At 54.3% G+C, this 18,586-nt stretch overlaps 1 protein-coding gene across 2 annotated transcripts; it reads right to left on the bottom strand.

The window, feature by feature from the left end:
- Positions 1–3,908: 3,908 nt before the first annotated feature.
- Positions 3,909–18,409, bottom strand: DRAXIN (dorsal inhibitory axon guidance protein). Of its 2 annotated transcripts, none has more exons than XM_090023132.1 (7): positions 18,285–18,409; positions 11,594–12,072; positions 10,293–10,480; positions 9,337–9,448; positions 8,146–8,235; positions 7,774–7,863; positions 3,909–5,203 (listed from the first exon to the last, which is right to left on the bottom strand). In XM_090023132.1, the coding sequence occupies exons 2-7, from the start codon at positions 12,048–12,050 to the stop codon at positions 5,091–5,093; spliced, it is 1,050 nt and encodes a 349-aa protein (XP_089879258.1). In that variant the 5' UTR covers positions 12,051–12,072; positions 18,285–18,409; the 3' UTR covers positions 3,909–5,090. The 2 variants fall into 2 exon arrangements, with proteins under 2 accessions (XP_089879258.1, XP_089879259.1); XM_090023133.1 differs by lacking the exon at positions 18,285–18,409 and adding an exon at positions 14,891–18,272.
- Positions 18,410–18,586: the final 177 nt, after the last annotated feature.

Below are 18,586 nucleotides of genomic sequence, written 5' to 3'. Positions count from 1 at the left end.
TTAAGGATCAAAGAGCATCATCTTCCTCACCTCACTTTCCTTGTCCTCCAGACACTTAACACACCTGCCCCTGCAGACTGAAATGCTTTAATTGAATCAGCTGCTTCTTGCAATCCCATTTCACAGCAGAGATGAAGCCTCTGAGAAATAAGAGAACAGTTCCCAGGGAAGCAGAATGTGAAGTAGATGAGTCATGTCATAATCTGGTTTACTGTTGAAGTGTTGCAATGCAAGGCTAGGCAGGAAGCACTGGGGAATCCAGGACAATAGTTAATTTAGAACCAATGATCTTCCCAGCAGACACAAATTTTGCCCTACTTGACCTGCCTGTCATTGCATCTATAGTCCCCCTGGTTGCTGAAGTCGTCGTGTTTTGGGATCTAGAAAATGCTAATCAAACGCCAAAGTGGAAGTGACCTATTATTTGTAAGGCGCTAGTCTATGAAATGCCACACTGAGAACTGAGATCATAAACAGCAGAGCCAGCAAGTGAGAAGAGGGCTCAGCACAGGACAAGTTTACTTGAGAAATGCACTACTGCTTCTATTTAGTTACACTTGGACTCATGCATCTAGCTTAGCTCATTATTGCTGATCAGGGCTCTTCGGGGGCTGTCACAGATCCTGCCTTGTAAAAGTCCTCTGAGAAAGCTCCTATTGCACCTGTTTTCCCTAGAAGAGGCAGAAAATGTCTCCCTTGTTGGTACATTCACCTTGGGTGATGAGCCACTTCTCACTTCCCCATTTCCTACAGAGGCTCTGTCTACCCACAGAAACTGGTGGCCAAGACTTTCAGAAGCAGCTGCTGATTTCAGACACTCAGCATGACACAGCTTGAATGGACGGGTCTAATTTCCCATGGTCCTGAAAACCCATCTCCTGGCAATCTGGGCCTTCAAATGGTGAAGATGAAGTCCCAGGATGGAAGCAGCAGACACTTCACCTGCTAGTCACCCGGTATAGACAGACTCACATTGGAGGTTTTCTCTTGTCCCTTGCAGGGCTTTGGCCCAGGCTGAAAGCATGGTTTGGTAGAAACGCTCAGGTGATTATGGCTATTCGCAAAAGCAGAGTTTGCACAGTTGATCCGTTTACCAACCAGAGACTAAATAACTGATTTGTTGAAGCAACACCTGGGGAATCACAGCACTGGAGAAAGGACAGTGTCAATTCAGAGACACATCCCTGCTGCAGCCTGGTCATGTTGAATCTGAGGATCATATCACTGTTTGCATACAGCAAGACGTATGACTCTTGATTCCTTCTGAGACTTTTGCTTGGTGCAGAGTGAGACTGAAGTCATCCCTCATACAGCAAGCACCACAATTTGGATAGATGTAATTGCCGTTTAATGCACGGCCTCCTTCCACAATACAGTACTTTCCTTCTCCTTTGTTCTTCGGTGTGTCGTGCAATTAGTTCACCCCTGATTATTACATCCTGAGCTTGCATGTCACGGACTCAAGGGATTTGGAAATGACTTAATGATCTCACAGTGATGAAAACAACATGAGCCATTGCACACATTATGCATCTGCACGTCTCAGGGATGTCAGTCCTATTTTTTCTCTCTCCTTCTCTTTGCTCTTACCCTGTAAATTGCCTTACCACATAACTGTGTTGCAGCCTCCGTGGCTGCCTTCTGCTCATTCCTGGGATGTGATTTAACTAAAGGACACAAACACAGCAGAAGAGATAAGCAAGAGGTTCAGGAAACCAGGCTCCTGCGAGAACTGGAAGGCAGCGGGGAGCAGGTTGGGGAACTCTTATAACTAGCTGGCTGATTCAGAGCAGCTCAGCTGTGACCAAATAGCAGGCAACTGGGTGGCCTGTGCTAAGTATCTTGGTCAGGGCTGGACACAGGCATGGGCAAACCAGGCAGCTGCCCAGGGCCCAGACAGAAAGGGGGCCCAAAAATGGTGAAAATAATAATTATTATTATCATTAGCTCTGGTAAAGAGGGGCCCAATATTAAAAGTTCACCTGCCAGGAGTCTAGGTACGGTGCTGATCCTGGTGGTACCATCACTAACCCATCCTGCTGTATTCTTGGCAGTATAAGGGAGAGGACTAGGAGACTGCACTATTCTCTACTCTCCAGACTGGGCTTTGGGTCAGGTATCAGCCCTGCTCAGCCAAAGCAGTGGGATCCCCAGGTGAGCTCTGAACACTCACCTCCAGACCCTGGCTGCACTGTGTAAACCCAGGGAAGGTACGCAGGGCTGAAGCTAGACAGACCCTTCCCCTTCCCTTAGAGGAGAAGGGTCTGAAAAGTGTTGAGACCTCATTCATGGGCTACTTCCTGGCCTGGACTAGACATAAGCCTGGCTGGGGACTAGGGAAGCTGGGGGATCCTATAGACACCGGTGGAGAAACAGCAGCCTCAGGTACTTCCAGTCATGAAAACAGGCCCAAGCAAAACTTTCCTGTATATTTGTTTGTGCAAGCCAGTGATTCTCAGCCAGGGATGCCTGGGGGTCTTTTCAAGGGTGGCATAGGGGGCCACACAAAGTTAGCACTGGTAAATGTGCCAACAGAGAGATTCACAAGACAAACCCAGAGATTTCAAATAGGAATCCATGGTGTTAAGTCCACTCTGACCCCTTGTGGTCTTTCTGAGTTCTTTGCCACAGCAGATTGTTTTATTGTATTTTTCATTGTCAAAAACTAAGGGAAAGCTAAGAGCTGGAATTGTCTGAGGGGTGCTTTGAATATTTCAAGGGGTGTCTGAAGCCTCAAACGGTTAAGAACCACTGACACATACGGACTGGGGGCAGCATTTAAAGAGCTTAGGCCTTTTCTGGCTGAACCCAGAGCCATTTCCTACCCTGTAGCCTGACAGCAGAGTAATTAGCAGTGGGATGATGGTGCTGAGATGCACATGATGCTAAAAGGGGCACAGTCCATTATAGCCCTCAAAGCCAGTCCCCAGGGCTTTAATTTGTGGCTCCCTGGGGCTCTCAAAGAGCCCGCTCATCTCCCTGTGGCTCATCATCTCCACAACTGTCAGGAGTGTCCCCAGGGGTCCTGCAGAGCTCATCGGGCTGGCAGCTGCCGTGATGATTATGTCGACTCAGCAGGTCGGCCACTCTCTGCCCGGCGTAATGATGCTCCCCCTTAGAGCTGCAGCTCTCAGTGACCGGCGTCGCTGGGACTCACAATGGAGCTGCAAGGAGGGGTGGGCCGTGAGCGGGTGGCGAGGTGGGGGCTGTCACTCACCTCTACACCACGTGTTCCCCTCAGTGAAGGGCCCTTTGGAAATTGCTCCATGAAGCCCTGCTAGCCTGGGGCTGGGCATGATCCAAGCCCACTGGAGTCAGTACAGTCCCTCATGCAGATGCCTTTGACACTTCTTTCCCTGTCCCTCCTTTTTCAGCACAGGGGTGGTGCCTTTAGTGGCAGACCAGCTTCTGGCCACTGCCATGGGGCTGGGAGAGAAGCACAATGCCGGTAGCTCTAACCAGCTATCCTTGTCCTCTGCCTCACCTAGTGCCACCCTGACCCAAAGACACACTGGGGAGAGCATGGGAAAGCTTTGCTGCCCAGTTGCGCACCAGCCCTGGCAAGCTGGAAAATACTGCTCCATGGTTAGACCTCACCAGCCAGGCTGGCATTCAACAGCTCCAGCTGCTCTTGCATTAGCTTTCTCTTCAGCTGGGCCATGGCACTCTGTGCAGGTGATCTGTGGCCCAGCTGTTCTGTTGCCCTCCTAGGCTGTGTACCACATGTGCCCTCTCTGGCTTGCCTTTTACATTTAAATTCCTGAAGCTTCCCAGTGTTTTGTAGCTGATCCTCAGTCCTCTTCCAGAGCTCTGAAGTGTCCCTCAAAGCTCCCCCACCCAGGCACAGCCCCTCTCCTGGGCTCCTGTCCCAAGCCGGGCCAAGGCAAGGCAGCAGCAGAAGCCGAGCGCAGGATATCTATCATCTCTTTATTTACAGCTCAGTGAAATGCACATGCAACACGTCACAGGATTTACTACCAGGCAACTGCTTGCCTCAGTCATTGGTTCCAAGGAAACCCAAGTTCCCCCAGAAAGCGCCTAAACAGAATCGTTAAAATGAACCAACTCAGAAAGGGTCGCCAAATGAGTGACAGCTGCAGGCCAGGAGGCATCCCTATGGCCCTGCCCAGCCAGGCTGTCCTTTGGGAGCCAAGGCAGAAGGGCTGGGAACGGGAAGAGTCCCTAAGCAGCAATGGGGAGAAGAGCCTGGCAGTGCCTCTGGCTCACTGAGCCGCGTGCCAGCTTCTGCTAGCAGGACAGTTAGTGTCTCATCTCCCTACATCTCAAAGCTGCAGAGCCCAGAGACAAACTGTCCAACCCCCCTCGAATATATGCACCAGCTGAGCCCTCTTGCCAGGAGCCCCCTCACCAACTTGCCTGAGGTCACTGAACCAGACTGCCTGCCCAAAGGGAGCTCCCTCTACCTCTGAAGGCTGGAATAAGTCAGCTCCTGCCCCTTGCCAAGAGCTCTAATCGATCATGCCCTGCCCTTCTGTAGCAACTACAGTATCCAAAGGGGCTCCCAAGTACGAATGGGATGAAGCCTTCCCACTTTTCCCCACCTTCCCATTTTACAGAAGGGGAAATGGAGGCACAGAGAGGTGAAGAGACCCCCCTATGATCTCAGAAAGCCAAAGGGAAAGCAGGAGTCCATGCCTTGCAGAGAGCAGGAGCCCTCCATCCAACTGTCCCCAGAGGCCCTCCCTGATTTCCCACATAACATCCAAACAGGGGGGTCCAAGAACATTCGCTTGCCTGGCCCAGCCCTTTCTGTTATACCTAAAGAAGCAACAAGGACGGAGTCTTACATTCCCTTTCCCTCTTCAGAGAAGCATTAAAGTTTAAAAGGACCTCCCTGCTACTCCAGTGGCTCCTAGCATGGTGGTCAGGGGCTACATCAGCCCATCTTTCCTGGATGGCTGAATGGGAGAAGGCAAGGGAGGTCCTGAGCGGGGATCCTGGCACAGCAACTACTCTAATCTCGTCCGACTCCTTGAGGCCCAGCACGTCCAGAGCCTGCAGCTTCAATCGTTTGGTTGACGTTTCCCCACCCCTCCCCATTGCTAGATATAAATAACTCGCCCCAGTTCCTACACATTAATGAATGACCCCTGATCGCCATTGGCTGACTCGGGCTCCACACAGCGCCCTTTCCTGCGGGTCACTCTCCGATTCCGGTGAAATTTGGCATAGCAGCGTAGTCCTGCAAGGAAGACAGACGTGGTGAGCTGGGTGGCTGGGGGAGGTCCATGTGTGAAAGGGATACATGTCCACATGGGTATAGGTACTCAGGTGGGGCTGGGCACACAGGTGAAGTGGGGGCATGTGCATCTGCAACATCAAGTATATTGGGACTGGCTACAGCTAAGGCTGGGGCTGTTTCAGCAGCACTGATGCTCCCGCCAGCAGCTCATGTCTAATGCGTCTCACTCTTCTGCTCAGTCTCACCCATCACCAAATCTGAGGTGAGGAAGGAACAATCCTCACAGATCAGAGGACTGTGGACTCCGAGAGTTTTGCCTCCCCCTGGAGTATGGTCCTTTTTCAAGGATCCAAGCACCTATTAACCAACGCCATCACTGCAGTGGCTAGGCTTTGGCAGTGCCTGGGTCTCCCCCGATTATACCCATGACGTGCTGTAGGACACTGATGGTGTTCTGCGCTTTGTGCCTTGTAGGTGTGGGTGAGGTTCTGAGCTGGTGACTTTGGGGATTCCTCGAGTTCGACTGCCCATAAACACGGGGACTAGACCTGATGGCTCGGAGACCCCTTCCAGCCTCAGGTTTCTAGGATATCCTTCCAACTATGGCCAGGTGTGTGACAGGATCCTTTGCAGTAGGGACTGTCTCATGTACACCAGTCCGGGCAAGCCTTTTGGACCAGAAAGACAGAGAAAACCCATTGCCTGAGCTGGGACTTGCAGGGGCTAACAGGCCGGGGACTCTTTTCTCAGATGCTGCTTAGCTTGCTGATTAAATCCCTTCTATGCACCTTTCTGGCTGGGAATTTATTGGCCTGGGTAGGATGTTTCTGAAGCACCTTTGAATTTTCTTGATGGCCTGCAGTGCCTCTTATGGAAAGGTCATTTATTCTCCCTCTATTGCTCCCTATTACTGTTTAAGCAATCTCTCCTCTGGGAAACTACTGCAGCCTTAATGCATGACAGCAGGAGCAGCAGTGGCTGTAGAGTGTCCCTCTCTATTTATTCCTCTGAAACTTCCTGAGAGGAGGTGTTGGCTTTTAATAACAGTGATCAAGAGCCTGATCCAAAGTCCACTAGACCTCTCCATCCATTTAACTGGATTTAGTTCAGGTCCTGAAGTGTAGGGAACAGGTGATGCTGGTTTTTATGGCCTTTGATGAATTGCTAAGAGGCAAGTGCTAGGAAAGTAGCATCTGAGTTTAAAAGTGATCAGTAAATAGCTTTTCTAAGCAGGGATGTGTCCCCTCTGGGGATTTCCCTGGTGACTGATGATCTATCAGCTCCCAGCACTCACCAGATCTGGGTTTGGGGCCTCCTGCTTCACTGGCTGATTTACACTAGCTGAGGGTACCTCAGCCCTACAAACTCCAGCCTTTGCTGCCCTTCCCTTGGGTGATGAGCAATGGCTGTTGCCAAGGCAAGTTTCCCCCAGGCTGCTGTGGTGATCCCCTGGAGGAGAGCATTTGGTCTCCACTGCCTGTGCAAGGAGGCAGCTGATACATCTGCTCCAAAGCACTGGGATCAGTTCGGGGAACATTTATCCCCTGGGAATGGGGCTGATGTCACAAGTCATGGAACAGATGGCTCTTCGGTGGGATGCCCCTGCTCTGGGCCACCTCGCCCCTGAGGGCTGGAAGGCTCACTCTCATTACCTATCCCCTCAAGCCATTTCCACCCCAGGAGAAAAGTGCACATAATCCAAGCCTTGCTCAGGCCTATATTTATCCTTCCACCACATCCCCTGTGATGCTGATACATGAAGAAGCCTGCAGACTCTGCATTAACTTAGCCCATCTCAATATGAGCCAGGGCCAGGAGCAGCCCTCCAGGGGCTTCCATAATAAACAACCTCCTAGGGCCAATCTACTGCAGCATCACGCCTGAATGAGACCTGGGCCTGGCAACCCACGCGCCCCCCCAAGGAGAATATGGCCTCTGCATTCTAGGACCTCTCTCCATGTGTCTTATCACAAAGGAGAGAAAGGGGTGACTTGGCCAGAGCATAAAGATACCTCTATGGGGAACACAGCTTCGAGAAGGGGCTCTTCAGTCTACCCCACAAAAGCCTAACAAGATTTGGAGCTGGAAGTTGAAGCTGGAGAAATTCAGGCTACAAATAAGGCACAATTTTGTCCCCGGGAAGGGAGATTCCACCTCAGAATCGTTGTTGAGTCTCCGTAGCTGGCAATTTTTAAAACCAAGATCAAGGGTCGATTAAAAGAGCTGCTCACACTGAAATTCATTCAGGGCTGCCCAATAGCCTGTGTTTTGCAGGAGCTCAACCCGCTTGGTGGTCCTTTCTGGCCTGAGACTACTAAGCTCATAAGCTCTATGGACTCATTGTTCAGTCTGTTCCCAAGGGGTCAGCACAGAGCTGCGAGTATCCTCGTTGTACGGGTGGGGAAGATAACAGATTCAGCGACTGTGGGCACAGAGTGAGCTAACGGCAGAAGCAGGGCTTGGACTTGGGGGTCCTGGCTGCCTTCTTGCGGGCAAAGGCCCAGCTGCCTCTGTATAGCCTAATATGTCTCTGGACCTGCTCTGAGGAGGAAACCAGAACTTGGACTCACCTTCAGTGCACATGCAGTCATCGTAACACTTGTTGTTAAGGCCTCGATTGTGTGGTTTGCAGAGGTGCTCACGGAGGTCACAGCATGAACCTGCCAACACAGCAAGCCACCAGCCACGCAGTCAAGAGAGTGCGCAGCCAAGGCACCCCCCACTCCCCACGACTTACACCGACCTCGGGCAGCATTGCTCTGCATGCTCTCTGCCAGGTCCTCTACAGCCTGAGCAGTCTTCATGCTCACCTCTGTACCCTCTCATGGAAAACCATAATAACTCTCCCCACAAATCTCACAATCCAGTCCAGAGACCAAACGCAACAAATTTGAGATCCGTCTGTGCAATCAGTGATCTTTAGGTATGAGGCTGACCCTCACCTGGGAGGCAATCAAGGTGGTGGTCGCATGGCTCTCCTTCAGCTGGTGAGGTTTCATTCCCACTGTTGGGGTTCTTACTACGGCGTTTCTCTAGGGAGGAGAAGAGTGACTCGTTGATGAAACAGTTGAGTTTCCAGTCAACCAAACCTCGCAGGGGTCCACATGGCCTGGTCTGGTGAAACTGTCCCAGTTCTCAGCTACTTCAGCCTTCTTGCACCTTCACTTTTGCTATTTCAGACAATACCTACCACTACTTGGATGGAGTGGGAGGCCTTTGAAAGCTTCAGAGACCATTGCCCTTTGCTAGAAGCAGACCCAGGACCAAGTTATCCAGGATCTAAGGAAGTGCTAATCAAAAGTGCAGCCCAGTCCACTCTCTGCTTTTCCACAAGCTTGGCTGCTCGCTAAGAACAGAGGAAGTCTCCATTCTAATCTCTTCTACCTCTAACTGATCGTAACCCAGATAAAAACTGATGGACAGGCCAGGAACACAATGCTCCAGAGTATGAAACACAGATGGACAGAGGGAGGATCAAGTAGAAGCCTAAACAATCAACTATGGTTAATTGAGTCAATTGTAAAAGCAATACAATCAATGTCTTGATTGTGTATTTGCTCCTCAAGTACGTCTAAGGATAGGATCACAGCAGTCTCGGCCACCTCCACTGACAGGTCTATTCTATTTCCAGCTACACATGAAAGCACCAAATAAATAATGTAATAAGGCACAGAAACCATTTACTTTTAATGGAGAAATCTGAAGCAATTAGAACAGAGCGTGCGTCAACTAACGAAACGAGAGGAGGAAAGCTCGCGAATGCCACATCACATCCCGACAGAGCACCCTCCTGGTTAGGTGAAGGGTTCAGCGAGGTTTGCATGGAAACAGAGACATGGCTATGATGTGCGTTGGCCTGAAAGTTTCTCAACTCGCTACATGCATCCTCATCTTGATGAGAACACAGTTTGGAGGCAACCAGGCAGGGACCTGATAGCCATGACTAGCTCTACAGTCAGTCTAAATAGGACACCAAGACAGTTTAAAGCTTTTTCTCTCCCCTTGCATTGCCACCATCAAGCCTTTTCTTCCGTTTCCAGCACAGTTGTGACCACTGCTCCCTTCCTCATCCTGATCTTAGAGCACAGGTGGAGAGGGAAGGGGCGATAGTGATTCCACTGGAAGTACAGTACCTTTCTTCTTGGCAGATGGCCACATTTCTGGCTTGAGATCTTCATAATCTGTCCAGTCGAACAGAGCCATGTCCAGGGTGGGCATCACATCCCCATCCTGCCTGATACGGACCTGCAGACGACAAGGAGCAAAGTAGTAAGTAGCTTGTCTCTTGGAAGTGACTCCTATATAAAGGTCTTCAGGTTCTTTAGGACACTAATAAGCCCCCACAGTCCCTTCCCCTGCTGCCTTGGGAAGGGGCCACAGCAGACAGGAAATGTGAGGTAGGGGGAATTTGAAGGGGGAGATTGGCCATACTCCTGCTGACTTCAGTGGGGATGTTAGATCAATGCCATGTGCTGAAAATCCCCCCTTTATGGCTTCAGAGCAAGTCAGCTGCAGACCTAGTGGTACAACCCATTAACTCCTGCCTCCTTGATCTCTGAGGCTGTGCTTCCAAGCAGAGGAGCTGACTTTTACTTTTGCCAGAGGGGACTTAAGATGATGGACATGTGGAAAGTTTTACACATTTTAGGTGACAGCCCTCTTCCCAAGGGGGGCCAGGGCCCTCGAGCCCCCACATACTCCGCACTTTTGCTTCCAAGAAGGATAGACAGAGAGCTCCTGGGAGGCCAGCAGGGGTTGGGCAGGATGCCTAAAATCAAAGGACATCTCAGTGAGGAAGAGGTGCCCCGTTGCGTCTCAGGAGGGGAGCCAGGATAGAGCTTGAGTGGAAGGAGATGACTGGAAGGGGTTGGAAGGGAATTATACCTCTGGGGAGGTCTGGGCATCTCATTGTGGGTGCAGGGAGAAGATGGCCCTGAGCAAACCTTGCCTCCTCTCCACAAGAGCCCGCTGTCTGTAAGTGAGAAGGGATGGCCATTCTCAGCTGGAGGAACCAGTTACTTTGCTCCCTTCGTCCCTTGGAAAATCCCAGCCAATCACCTATACCAGGTGTGTAGTAGCTGCCCCGTACCTGGGGCCGAGGGGACGTGGCACGAAGAGCGGACGGCTCCTCAGTGGAAGCGGCTGTGTCTGGCGTGGTGAAGAGGAGCTCAGTGGGGACCAGGCTGCTGGGATCTTCCCCCGGGAGGTTTGGAAACTGCTCCTCAAAGTGCTCCGGCTTCTTGTACAGAGAGCTCAGCCCAGGGTCAGGGCCTTTGCCTGCCAGAGGTGAGAAGGACACAAGCTTCATCTTCAGCCCTCTGCCCCTGGGGTGGGGGGCTGTGAAGCTCTCCCCACATGGGCAGTGGGACCACAGCCACCTTCCCATGCACATCCACTGGGATCTGAGGGCAGGGGAGGGGACTGATTCCTGCCCATCCCATTCCAAGCCCATCTCTCACAGGTGAGGCTCAGAGAGGACCACGCCATCTCTTTACTGTTATTATAGGATAACATTTGGTTAATGGTGGCAACAGGGAGCCCCAGCCCTAGACCAGGGACACCACTGGGCTAGGTGCTGCACAAACACAGAATAGACAGCTTGCAGGGGGACTGCAAACTACGAAAAAGACAGCCAGAAACCCAGAGTCAATGGGAGGGGAGAGACTGAAATAAGGTGAACAACAGCCACCAGGCTCTCAAGTTGTGTAAACTGCTGCACTACACTGGCTGGAATGGAAATGTATTGATTTTCCCCAGCTGAGGGCTTGGCCCTGGGAGAGCTCACACAAAGAGCTCCAGCCAAGAGAGAAACCAGCTCCTTGTTACATTACAGCAGCTTTTGGATTGGGTGATTTTGCACCTGCAAAATCGACATTTTTCACACGACTCTGCTCAGTTGGCTTCTGACCCAAGCTGGGAAAATTCACATTCTGGTGCCAAAACGTGTCCCCCTCCCCCCATGCTCTCAATTTCCCCCCACGTGGGTTTTTCTTTCATTGCTAGTTCTGGGCACATTGCAAGGTCAGCCTTGGAGCTTCTGCCCACGCCTGCAATTTGTTGGCTCATCCCATGGCCCACTGGAGCAAAAGCAACAGTATCAATCATACAGTCCACAACTGAACAAACTCTCCCCAGGCCTGAAGCCAATGGCGTGGCCAGGGCTCCCTCCTGCACCAAACCAAGCCTGTTTGCACCGAACTGCAAGGAACCACGAACACCTCCGACGTCAGGGTTCCCCTTGTGCCCACTGGAGAGGGTGGCTCCCCAGCTCCCTCTCGCACACATCCCACAGCAGACATGCTCCACTCTGCCCAGCTACACACCCAGCCGCTCATGCACATACGTGCATGCAATTGAAGGTGCCATGAGCACCCCATGGAGTCCAGATACCTCTGTGCTGTTTCAGCCTGTCCCTGCGGCTGTGTCGACGGTGCTCCCGACTCTGTTTCTTCCCCCTGTCAGATCCAGGGGACTGGTTCTCCCTCTCGGAATAGGGGAACTCAAAGCCCAGAAACACATCCTTCTTTTGCTTCAGGGCAGCAGGCCGTTCGACGGCTGCCAGGGCTTCCACCCCTGGAGGCCTGCTCCCTAGCTTGAGGGCCTCCTCCCCCGAGATCTGCCCTCTGGATGCTGCACCGTGGGCCCTGTCCTTCCTGGCCACACCGTGCCTGCGGTGGTGCCCCATGGATGGCGGAGGTTGCCACAGCTCTGGGCTTTGAAAATGGTTGTTGTTCTCAGGGGTGGTTTTGGCCTTCGCACTGGTGTCCAAAGCGCTCGCTGGGCTGATGTCAGAGAGAACCAGGACACATAGGAGAAGGAGCATGGAGGAGTCTGGGGAAGTTGCCATAATCCTGGGTGCGTCGCCTCACCTGGGATTCAAAGAAAATGCAACCAACATCTAGGTCACGAACACATAGACCCAGCTCCCATCCCACTGCTGCCCATCCTGAGGGCCAATATGGTCCCCTTAACTCCATCCCACTCCACCCCCCCTCAAACTGCATGCCTGCCTGCCTCCAGGGACTGCGATTTGGACCCTGTGAAGAATGTGGGGGCTTTCTGCATTTCTTTTGAAAATCTGGCATGCCTCAGTTTATCCTAACTGATGTATTTGCTACCAGCTGGCTCCCAAAGGGTTAAGCTCTGGGGACACTGGAGCCCAGCAGTAGCAGCTCATCTCTGCAGTTCCCAAGAAGTAAAGGACTCCAAGGTGAAAGGCCTGGTCCAGCACAAATGGGAGGCATGAAGCCTCTTGGGGGCAGGATGGAGCAGCACAGAGGCAGAGGGAGGCTTAAGAGTCAGCCCTGAATGAGAGGATGCCCAGGGCTTGGGGAGCGCTCCCTCCTTGGTTACCTCTGCCTGTCCCAGCCTTGGTTACAGGCAGAGGAACAGGCAGGGCCTGCAGGGGACCTGCGGTCCCAGTTTCATGTGCAAATTAAGGTAATTAATCAACCATGATGTCTGCTTTGATTCCTGAATAGCCCCCTGCCCTTCCCTTTCACATCCTGCCAGCTGAGGGTGTGGGGATGGATCCCTGCTCCTACAGGCAGCCATGGGGCAGCGAGGCACCAGCTGTCGGGCTGGAGTAGACTGCCAGCCACGTTGGCATCCCGGGCTTGGCTGGCGCCAGCACCTCACAGCTGGCTCCCTCCAAATGAAGATGTCAAGAGGAGTAGAGCTGGAAGCAGATGGTAGCTTTGCAGGACAGGCGGCAGCTGTAGGGCCAAGCAGCCTGGCAGGTTGTCAGAGCCCTGCAGCATCATGCCAGCCAGGCTGTGAAAGCCGGTGGGGCAAGGGCGACCCTGAGAAATCATCCACCATAAACCGGCAATGTAGCCGGGGAACAGCACTGCTCGGCTCTGGGAGGCAGGCAGGGTGGGAGCAGGGCTGAGGACTGGCAGTCCTGGGATCCTTCCCCTGCCTTGATGTAGACAAGGCACTTCATTGCTCCTTGCCTCAGTTTCCTTCTCTGTGGCCAATAATCCACTGGTGGCCCAGGCCTCAGGTTCCAGCTACAGAGCGCTCTGGGACAAGACACGGAGCATAGGCATCACTCTCCAGTCCTCTCTGCATTCAGATTTCCCCATGACCTTTGGCTTCTTTACTGCTGGCATTGCTGTGGTCAGATAGGGCTTCAGGCAAGCGCGCACACACCTTCCCCCTTACTTCTGATTTGCTTTGACCCAGGCCTAGCCCACAGTGCTGCACCCATGAGCCCTTCCTGCTGCAGACCCGCTGCTAGCGTCAGTAAGGAAGGGAGAGAAGGAAACAGGTCTCATTTCCTTTGCTGTTCGCCTTGCTGCAGCTGCCTGACCCGGGCAGGAGGAGGCACAAGAATTCTGGTGTTTCCCTGCAAACTCCCAGCTGTAAACTAGATTCAGTCTCTGTCCAGAACATCTCTGCTAAAATCATGGAAGCTACTCTGCATTCACCCCTGCATCCTAGAGTAGCACTGGGACTGGGTAGAGGAGCTGATGGTCCACCTTAGCTTCAGGAGGCCCCAGAGAGCAAGACTCCAGCACCAGGGAAGCTCAGCATGTGTGCAGGAGGCCTGCTGGGCTAAACTAGCATCAAGGGCACGCATTGAAGCAGCTTTGCCCAGGCCCAGGGCTGGAAACAGAAACTTTAGCATTCATGCCCCTCACTGGTATGTAACTGGGAAGGGGAAGCCTTGTCCTCCAGGGACAAATCCTTCAGTCCTCAGGTCCTGTAGAGATGCCCCAGCAAGCTCTGACAGCACTTTGCTAGGGCTGCTCCACACTGGTGCTCAGCGAGCAGGAGACAGCTATCACAGGCAGAACCCTGCTGTCTGTTTCTGCCCCCTGAGGTGCGACCATTTACACCACCAGTGTGCACAGCATTCTGGAAAGGACGTGTTCCCCTACTAGTAAAAGACAACTCATGGTGTGAGCACTGCGCTGGGGCACCAGAATGCCCCATTCGGAGTCCTGGGCATGGGGGGGAGGCGGGGGCGCTGCAAAGTGCTATAGGTAGAGTGAGCATTCATCAGCACACGCAAGCTGGAGTGACCACACACACCTCTGCCTCACCTAATGCCCCAGCAGCCACTCCAGCAAGGCCAACGCACAGTATGTGCTCTGAGCCTCACATTGTTCCTCTGCATTTGGGACACTGCAATACTCATTGGACATAAGAACCTAAGAAGTGCCACACTGGGTCAGATGAATGGTCAGTCTAGCTTAGTTCCCAGCCTCCAACAGTGCTAGAGAAAGTGAACGCTGATGAACCAGATAGATCTAGAGCAGGGGTGGGCAAAATGTGGCCCGCGGGCCAAATGCGACCTGCCAGGCCATTCCATCTGGCCCATGGGGTCCCTAAAAAATGTAGAAACTTAATATTTATCTGCCCTTGGCTGCCTGGCATGTGCCCCTGGATGGCTTGCCAAAACTCAGTAAGTGGCCCTCCGCCCAAAATAATTGCCTGCCCCTGATCTAGAGTGATCTAAACCCTATTGCCCTCCCTCCATCACTGGTTTAGAGATGCCAGAGGAAACATCTCCAACTGTTCTGTTCACAGCTGTTAAGAGATCTATCATCCATTAATTTGTCTGCTCCCTTTCTGAACCTAGCCAGGCAATCTACCTCCACTACCTCTGATAAAAGAGTTGGAGCAAAGAAGCAGGATCTCAGCCACTCAGGGCAATAAAGACTGGAAATGGCATCTCACCTTCTCAGCTGCAGGAAGCTGCCTGCTGGTTCTGATCATGTGTGCCAAAGGTCCCAATGACTTGTGCAGCCACACGCCACTCATGCTAACTTGGCGTCTCCCAGGAGCTCTTGGGGAGACCAGAGAGAGAGTCGGAGGCAGGACACCGCCAACGGGGCTCAGCACAGCTCTGAACTTCAGTGGGAGCTTGGCAGGAAATGGGAAAGCGAGGGGTGTTTCCTGAGCTGCTTTGCTGGCATGAGGAGTCCGGCAGGGGCAAGCTGCCTCCTGCCTGCACTAGGGCTGAGGGCAGCATCAATGAGATGCTGTAGCCCAGTGCTGATATTGTACCTGTCTGCAGAGAAGCACAAGCTGGGTTTGCTGCTGTCCCACCAGCCTGGGCCTAAAGGAGAAGGTATGGGATCCCCCAGTGCCAAGATCTACTTGCAGCCTCCAATGTACCCTGGACTTTCCCATTCCCCCAGCCCAGATCTTTCCCTGAGCAGGCTGTAAAGTTCACCCCCAACCATGGCATCCTTTGCTTCACATGTATAAACCACATGCGACCCTATCTTGCTTCTCCCCCTGCGGGACCCCTGCCATATCGCCCAGGTTCACTCCAATGTAAACCAGCCTCTGCCCTGACTGTAGCACTCCTGGAACCCACAGCACTCCAGCTGTTTGGAGACAGAGACAGCGTCGCTCTGGTATCTCCGCTCTGCTCCCCACCACAGGCTGAACTCTGCATGGGGGTCGCAAATAAAGAACGTGGCCCTGCAAAAAGGCCATTTCTGCAACTGGCTTTAAAATAAAGGCACGTTATGTAGCATCAGATCCCCATTCCTGGGGCTCAGGTGAGCAACAACAGGATGAGCAAAGTCAGCTGATCCCAGGGTTCCTCTCTCGGCACTGCTCAGCCTGCACCCAAGACCCTCTTTCCTTTACAGGGGCAGGGGAACGTGCCTCCGAGTCTGCAGCACCCACTGAGCTTTCCCTGACAGGATCAGCACCTGCTAAGGGAGGGGAAGTGTCTCAAGCAAACACTGCCCAGCCCATGGCAGGCCTTGCAACTCTGCTGAGTGCAGACAGGGTGGCTTGGGGGCTCACTAAGGGGAAACGGAGCCTTTCTTAGGTCACCAGTTCAAACCAAACTTGGGCTAACTTTAAGTATTCATGGCTCATGTACGAAAAGAATGTGTTAGGTCTCAGCTCAGAGCCCCCAGAAAAGCATTTCTATTGACACTGTGGCTAAAGCAAGGATATCAGATTCATTCAGGCAAGTGGTCTCATCTCATCTCACAACTCCAGCCAAATGCCCAGTGAGGGGAGGAGGAGAGCAGGAGCCCCTGGACAAAGAACACTGGGACTCTCGAAAGCCGTCTGGCACCGAGGAAGCAGCTTGCCTGCTCCAGGGCTGTATCAAGATGGATCTGGAGTAAAGGCTCCTGGCCAGATTTAGCCTTGGCTGCCATGAATTTGGCTCACTGCAGGAGGGCTACAGCTTAAAGATCTCCCTGTGCTCCAGGCAGGCACAGCAGCCACAGACCAAACCTGTGCGTAGCTGCATGTGTGTCTGCATCTGCGTGTGTGGCAGAGGTGATGGACAATGAATCCCAGGTGCCTGTGCCAGGGCTTCCCATAAATAAGCCTCTGTGGGGTGATGGATGGGCTGGGAAGGGCCTGGAGGAGAATAGATTCAGTGCGCGCTGAGCTAGCAGCATTGCCTGGAGCCGGAGGATGGCATTGTGCAGATAAATGAGGTTTCTCTTCCCTGCTGGGGCTCACTCCATCTGCTTTGCCGTTTCTGGAGGCAAAGGCTGGAGAACTTCGTGTACAGTCTGCCGAGAGACCCTCCCACTTCCCAGAGATCCCCAGGGACACAGGCCTGCAGGGACCCCAACTTCTCCCTCACCCCCTGCAGGCAACGCCTCTGCCCAGACTGGGGGCACTTATTCCTGCATGTCCTGGTTGCCTGCTTAAGTAAAGAGCTTTTTGCCTGAGCTGTCCCCATGCTGGCACTGCCAGCCCCCCCATGCAAACAGCCACTCAGCCCCACACACCAGCCTTCTCAGAGACCCCATGTTACCCTAGGCCTGCCTCTTCCCACTGCCCACACACTCCTTGAACTCCCCTTTCTCAGCCCTGCCTGCCCTTTCCATTGGTCCCACACCAGTCCCTTTCCTGTCCGCATCTGGAGCTCTGCGTGCCCTCAGCTCCCTGCCACGTGCCCCCATGAGTTAGGAGCAGAAGCCAGTCTTTGGACCCGAGCTGTGGCAGTACCAGCTCTTCCCATAGCAGCCAGCTGCAAACACCATGCCACAGGCTGCCAGCCTGAAACCTAAAGAGACAAGCAGTTTGGTGCACCTCGTGGGTGACGTCCCACGGCTGCAGATACTGAGCTCTTTGCAAAACTCTCCTGGCCCCAAGACCTGGGCTCTGTTTTTATATAACCCAGCACCCACCTGGGACCTGCCAGACTGGTTCCCAGTAGAGAACGGGTTGGAAGGCTGCCGCCTGCAAACTGAAGAGGGGCACCTGGCTGCATACACAAACCCTCCGCTCCGCCCCTCTGCTAGGCCTTTCCTGGGGAGGCTGATGCAGCTATCACCAGTGAGAGATGCGTGACCTGCTCTCCGGCAAGGCCTGCTCTGCCCAGGAATGAGATTTAAGCAGCAGCGGGGCTGCGATCAGCATCCCAGACATGGTCACTGGGCGCTGAAGGGTCTCCAGCTGAATGCACAAGGCAGAGTGACAAATGGGGCCGATCAATAGGAAAGGTCACTAGGCACCAGGCTGAGAAGCAGCAGTGATAAAAACACCCCCAGGCCTACACCACACAGGGATTTGGCCCGGTATCACCAGCCATGAAGCAGAAAGGGGGCACGGCCCCCCTGCGCCCCATCAGACCAGGAGAAGGAGACAGCTTGCGCCTGGGTTTCGGCGGTTCTGGCCCCCGACTCCCCGCCAGAAACTCCCGGCAGTGGAAACGCAACCGGAGAGCGGTGGAGCCCGCGGGGCACCTGCCTTCTCCGAGAAGCCACTGGCCCGGCAGCCCCAGGAGGGCTTCGGGCGCAAGCCGAGCGCCTGTGCGGGAGGAAGGGGGAGCCCCGCCCGAGGCGGCTGCCCGCCGGCGCGGAGGAACTTTCCGCGCGGGATCAGGTGCGGGCGCGGAGACGTCGGGCGGCCCCGAGCCTTGAGCAGCGCGGGGGGATCCGCGCCGCGCCCGCGGACAAAGGCGGCGCCGCGCCGGATCTGGCCCCGAGCCGCCCCGTCCAGCCGGGCTGTGCGGGACAGGGGACACGGAGGCGAGCCGGGGCCGGGGGAAGGAGCGAGGGCGCGGGGAGCTTTCCGCGGGGCGCCCGCCCCGGGCCGGCCAGGTGCCTTTGTCTCCCGCGGGCGCGGAGGCGCTGCCTACCTGGTGCCGCGGGGCGCGGAGGAGGAGGAGGCCGCGGCGAGGGGCGGCGGGGAATGCGCGGGGCAGCCCGGGGACGGCGGGCGCATGGTGCGGGGCGGGGCGGGGCGGCTCCCGGCGCCGCCGATCCCGGGGGGAGGAGACAAAGGCAGGAGACAAAGGCAGGAGGAAGCCCCCGGCCCGGGGCAGGGCCGGAGCGGGGCTCCCGGGAGCCGGCGCCGCGCACCTGTGCGCCCCGCCCCAGGGGGCCGCGCTGCGGGAGCAGCCCCCGCGCCCGCCGGCGCCGCCTGCTCCAGGTGCCCGGA

The sequence above is a fragment of the Crocodylus siamensis genome, chromosome 12 (genome assembly GCF_052110815.1).
Source record: "Crocodylus siamensis isolate JL-2025a chromosome 12, ASM5211081v1, whole genome shotgun sequence".
NCBI classification, from domain to species: domain Eukaryota; kingdom Metazoa; phylum Chordata; order Crocodylia; family Crocodylidae; genus Crocodylus; species Crocodylus siamensis.
Note: the sequence above shows the minus strand (reverse complement) of the source record. Positions and strands in the feature narration are given on the sequence as shown.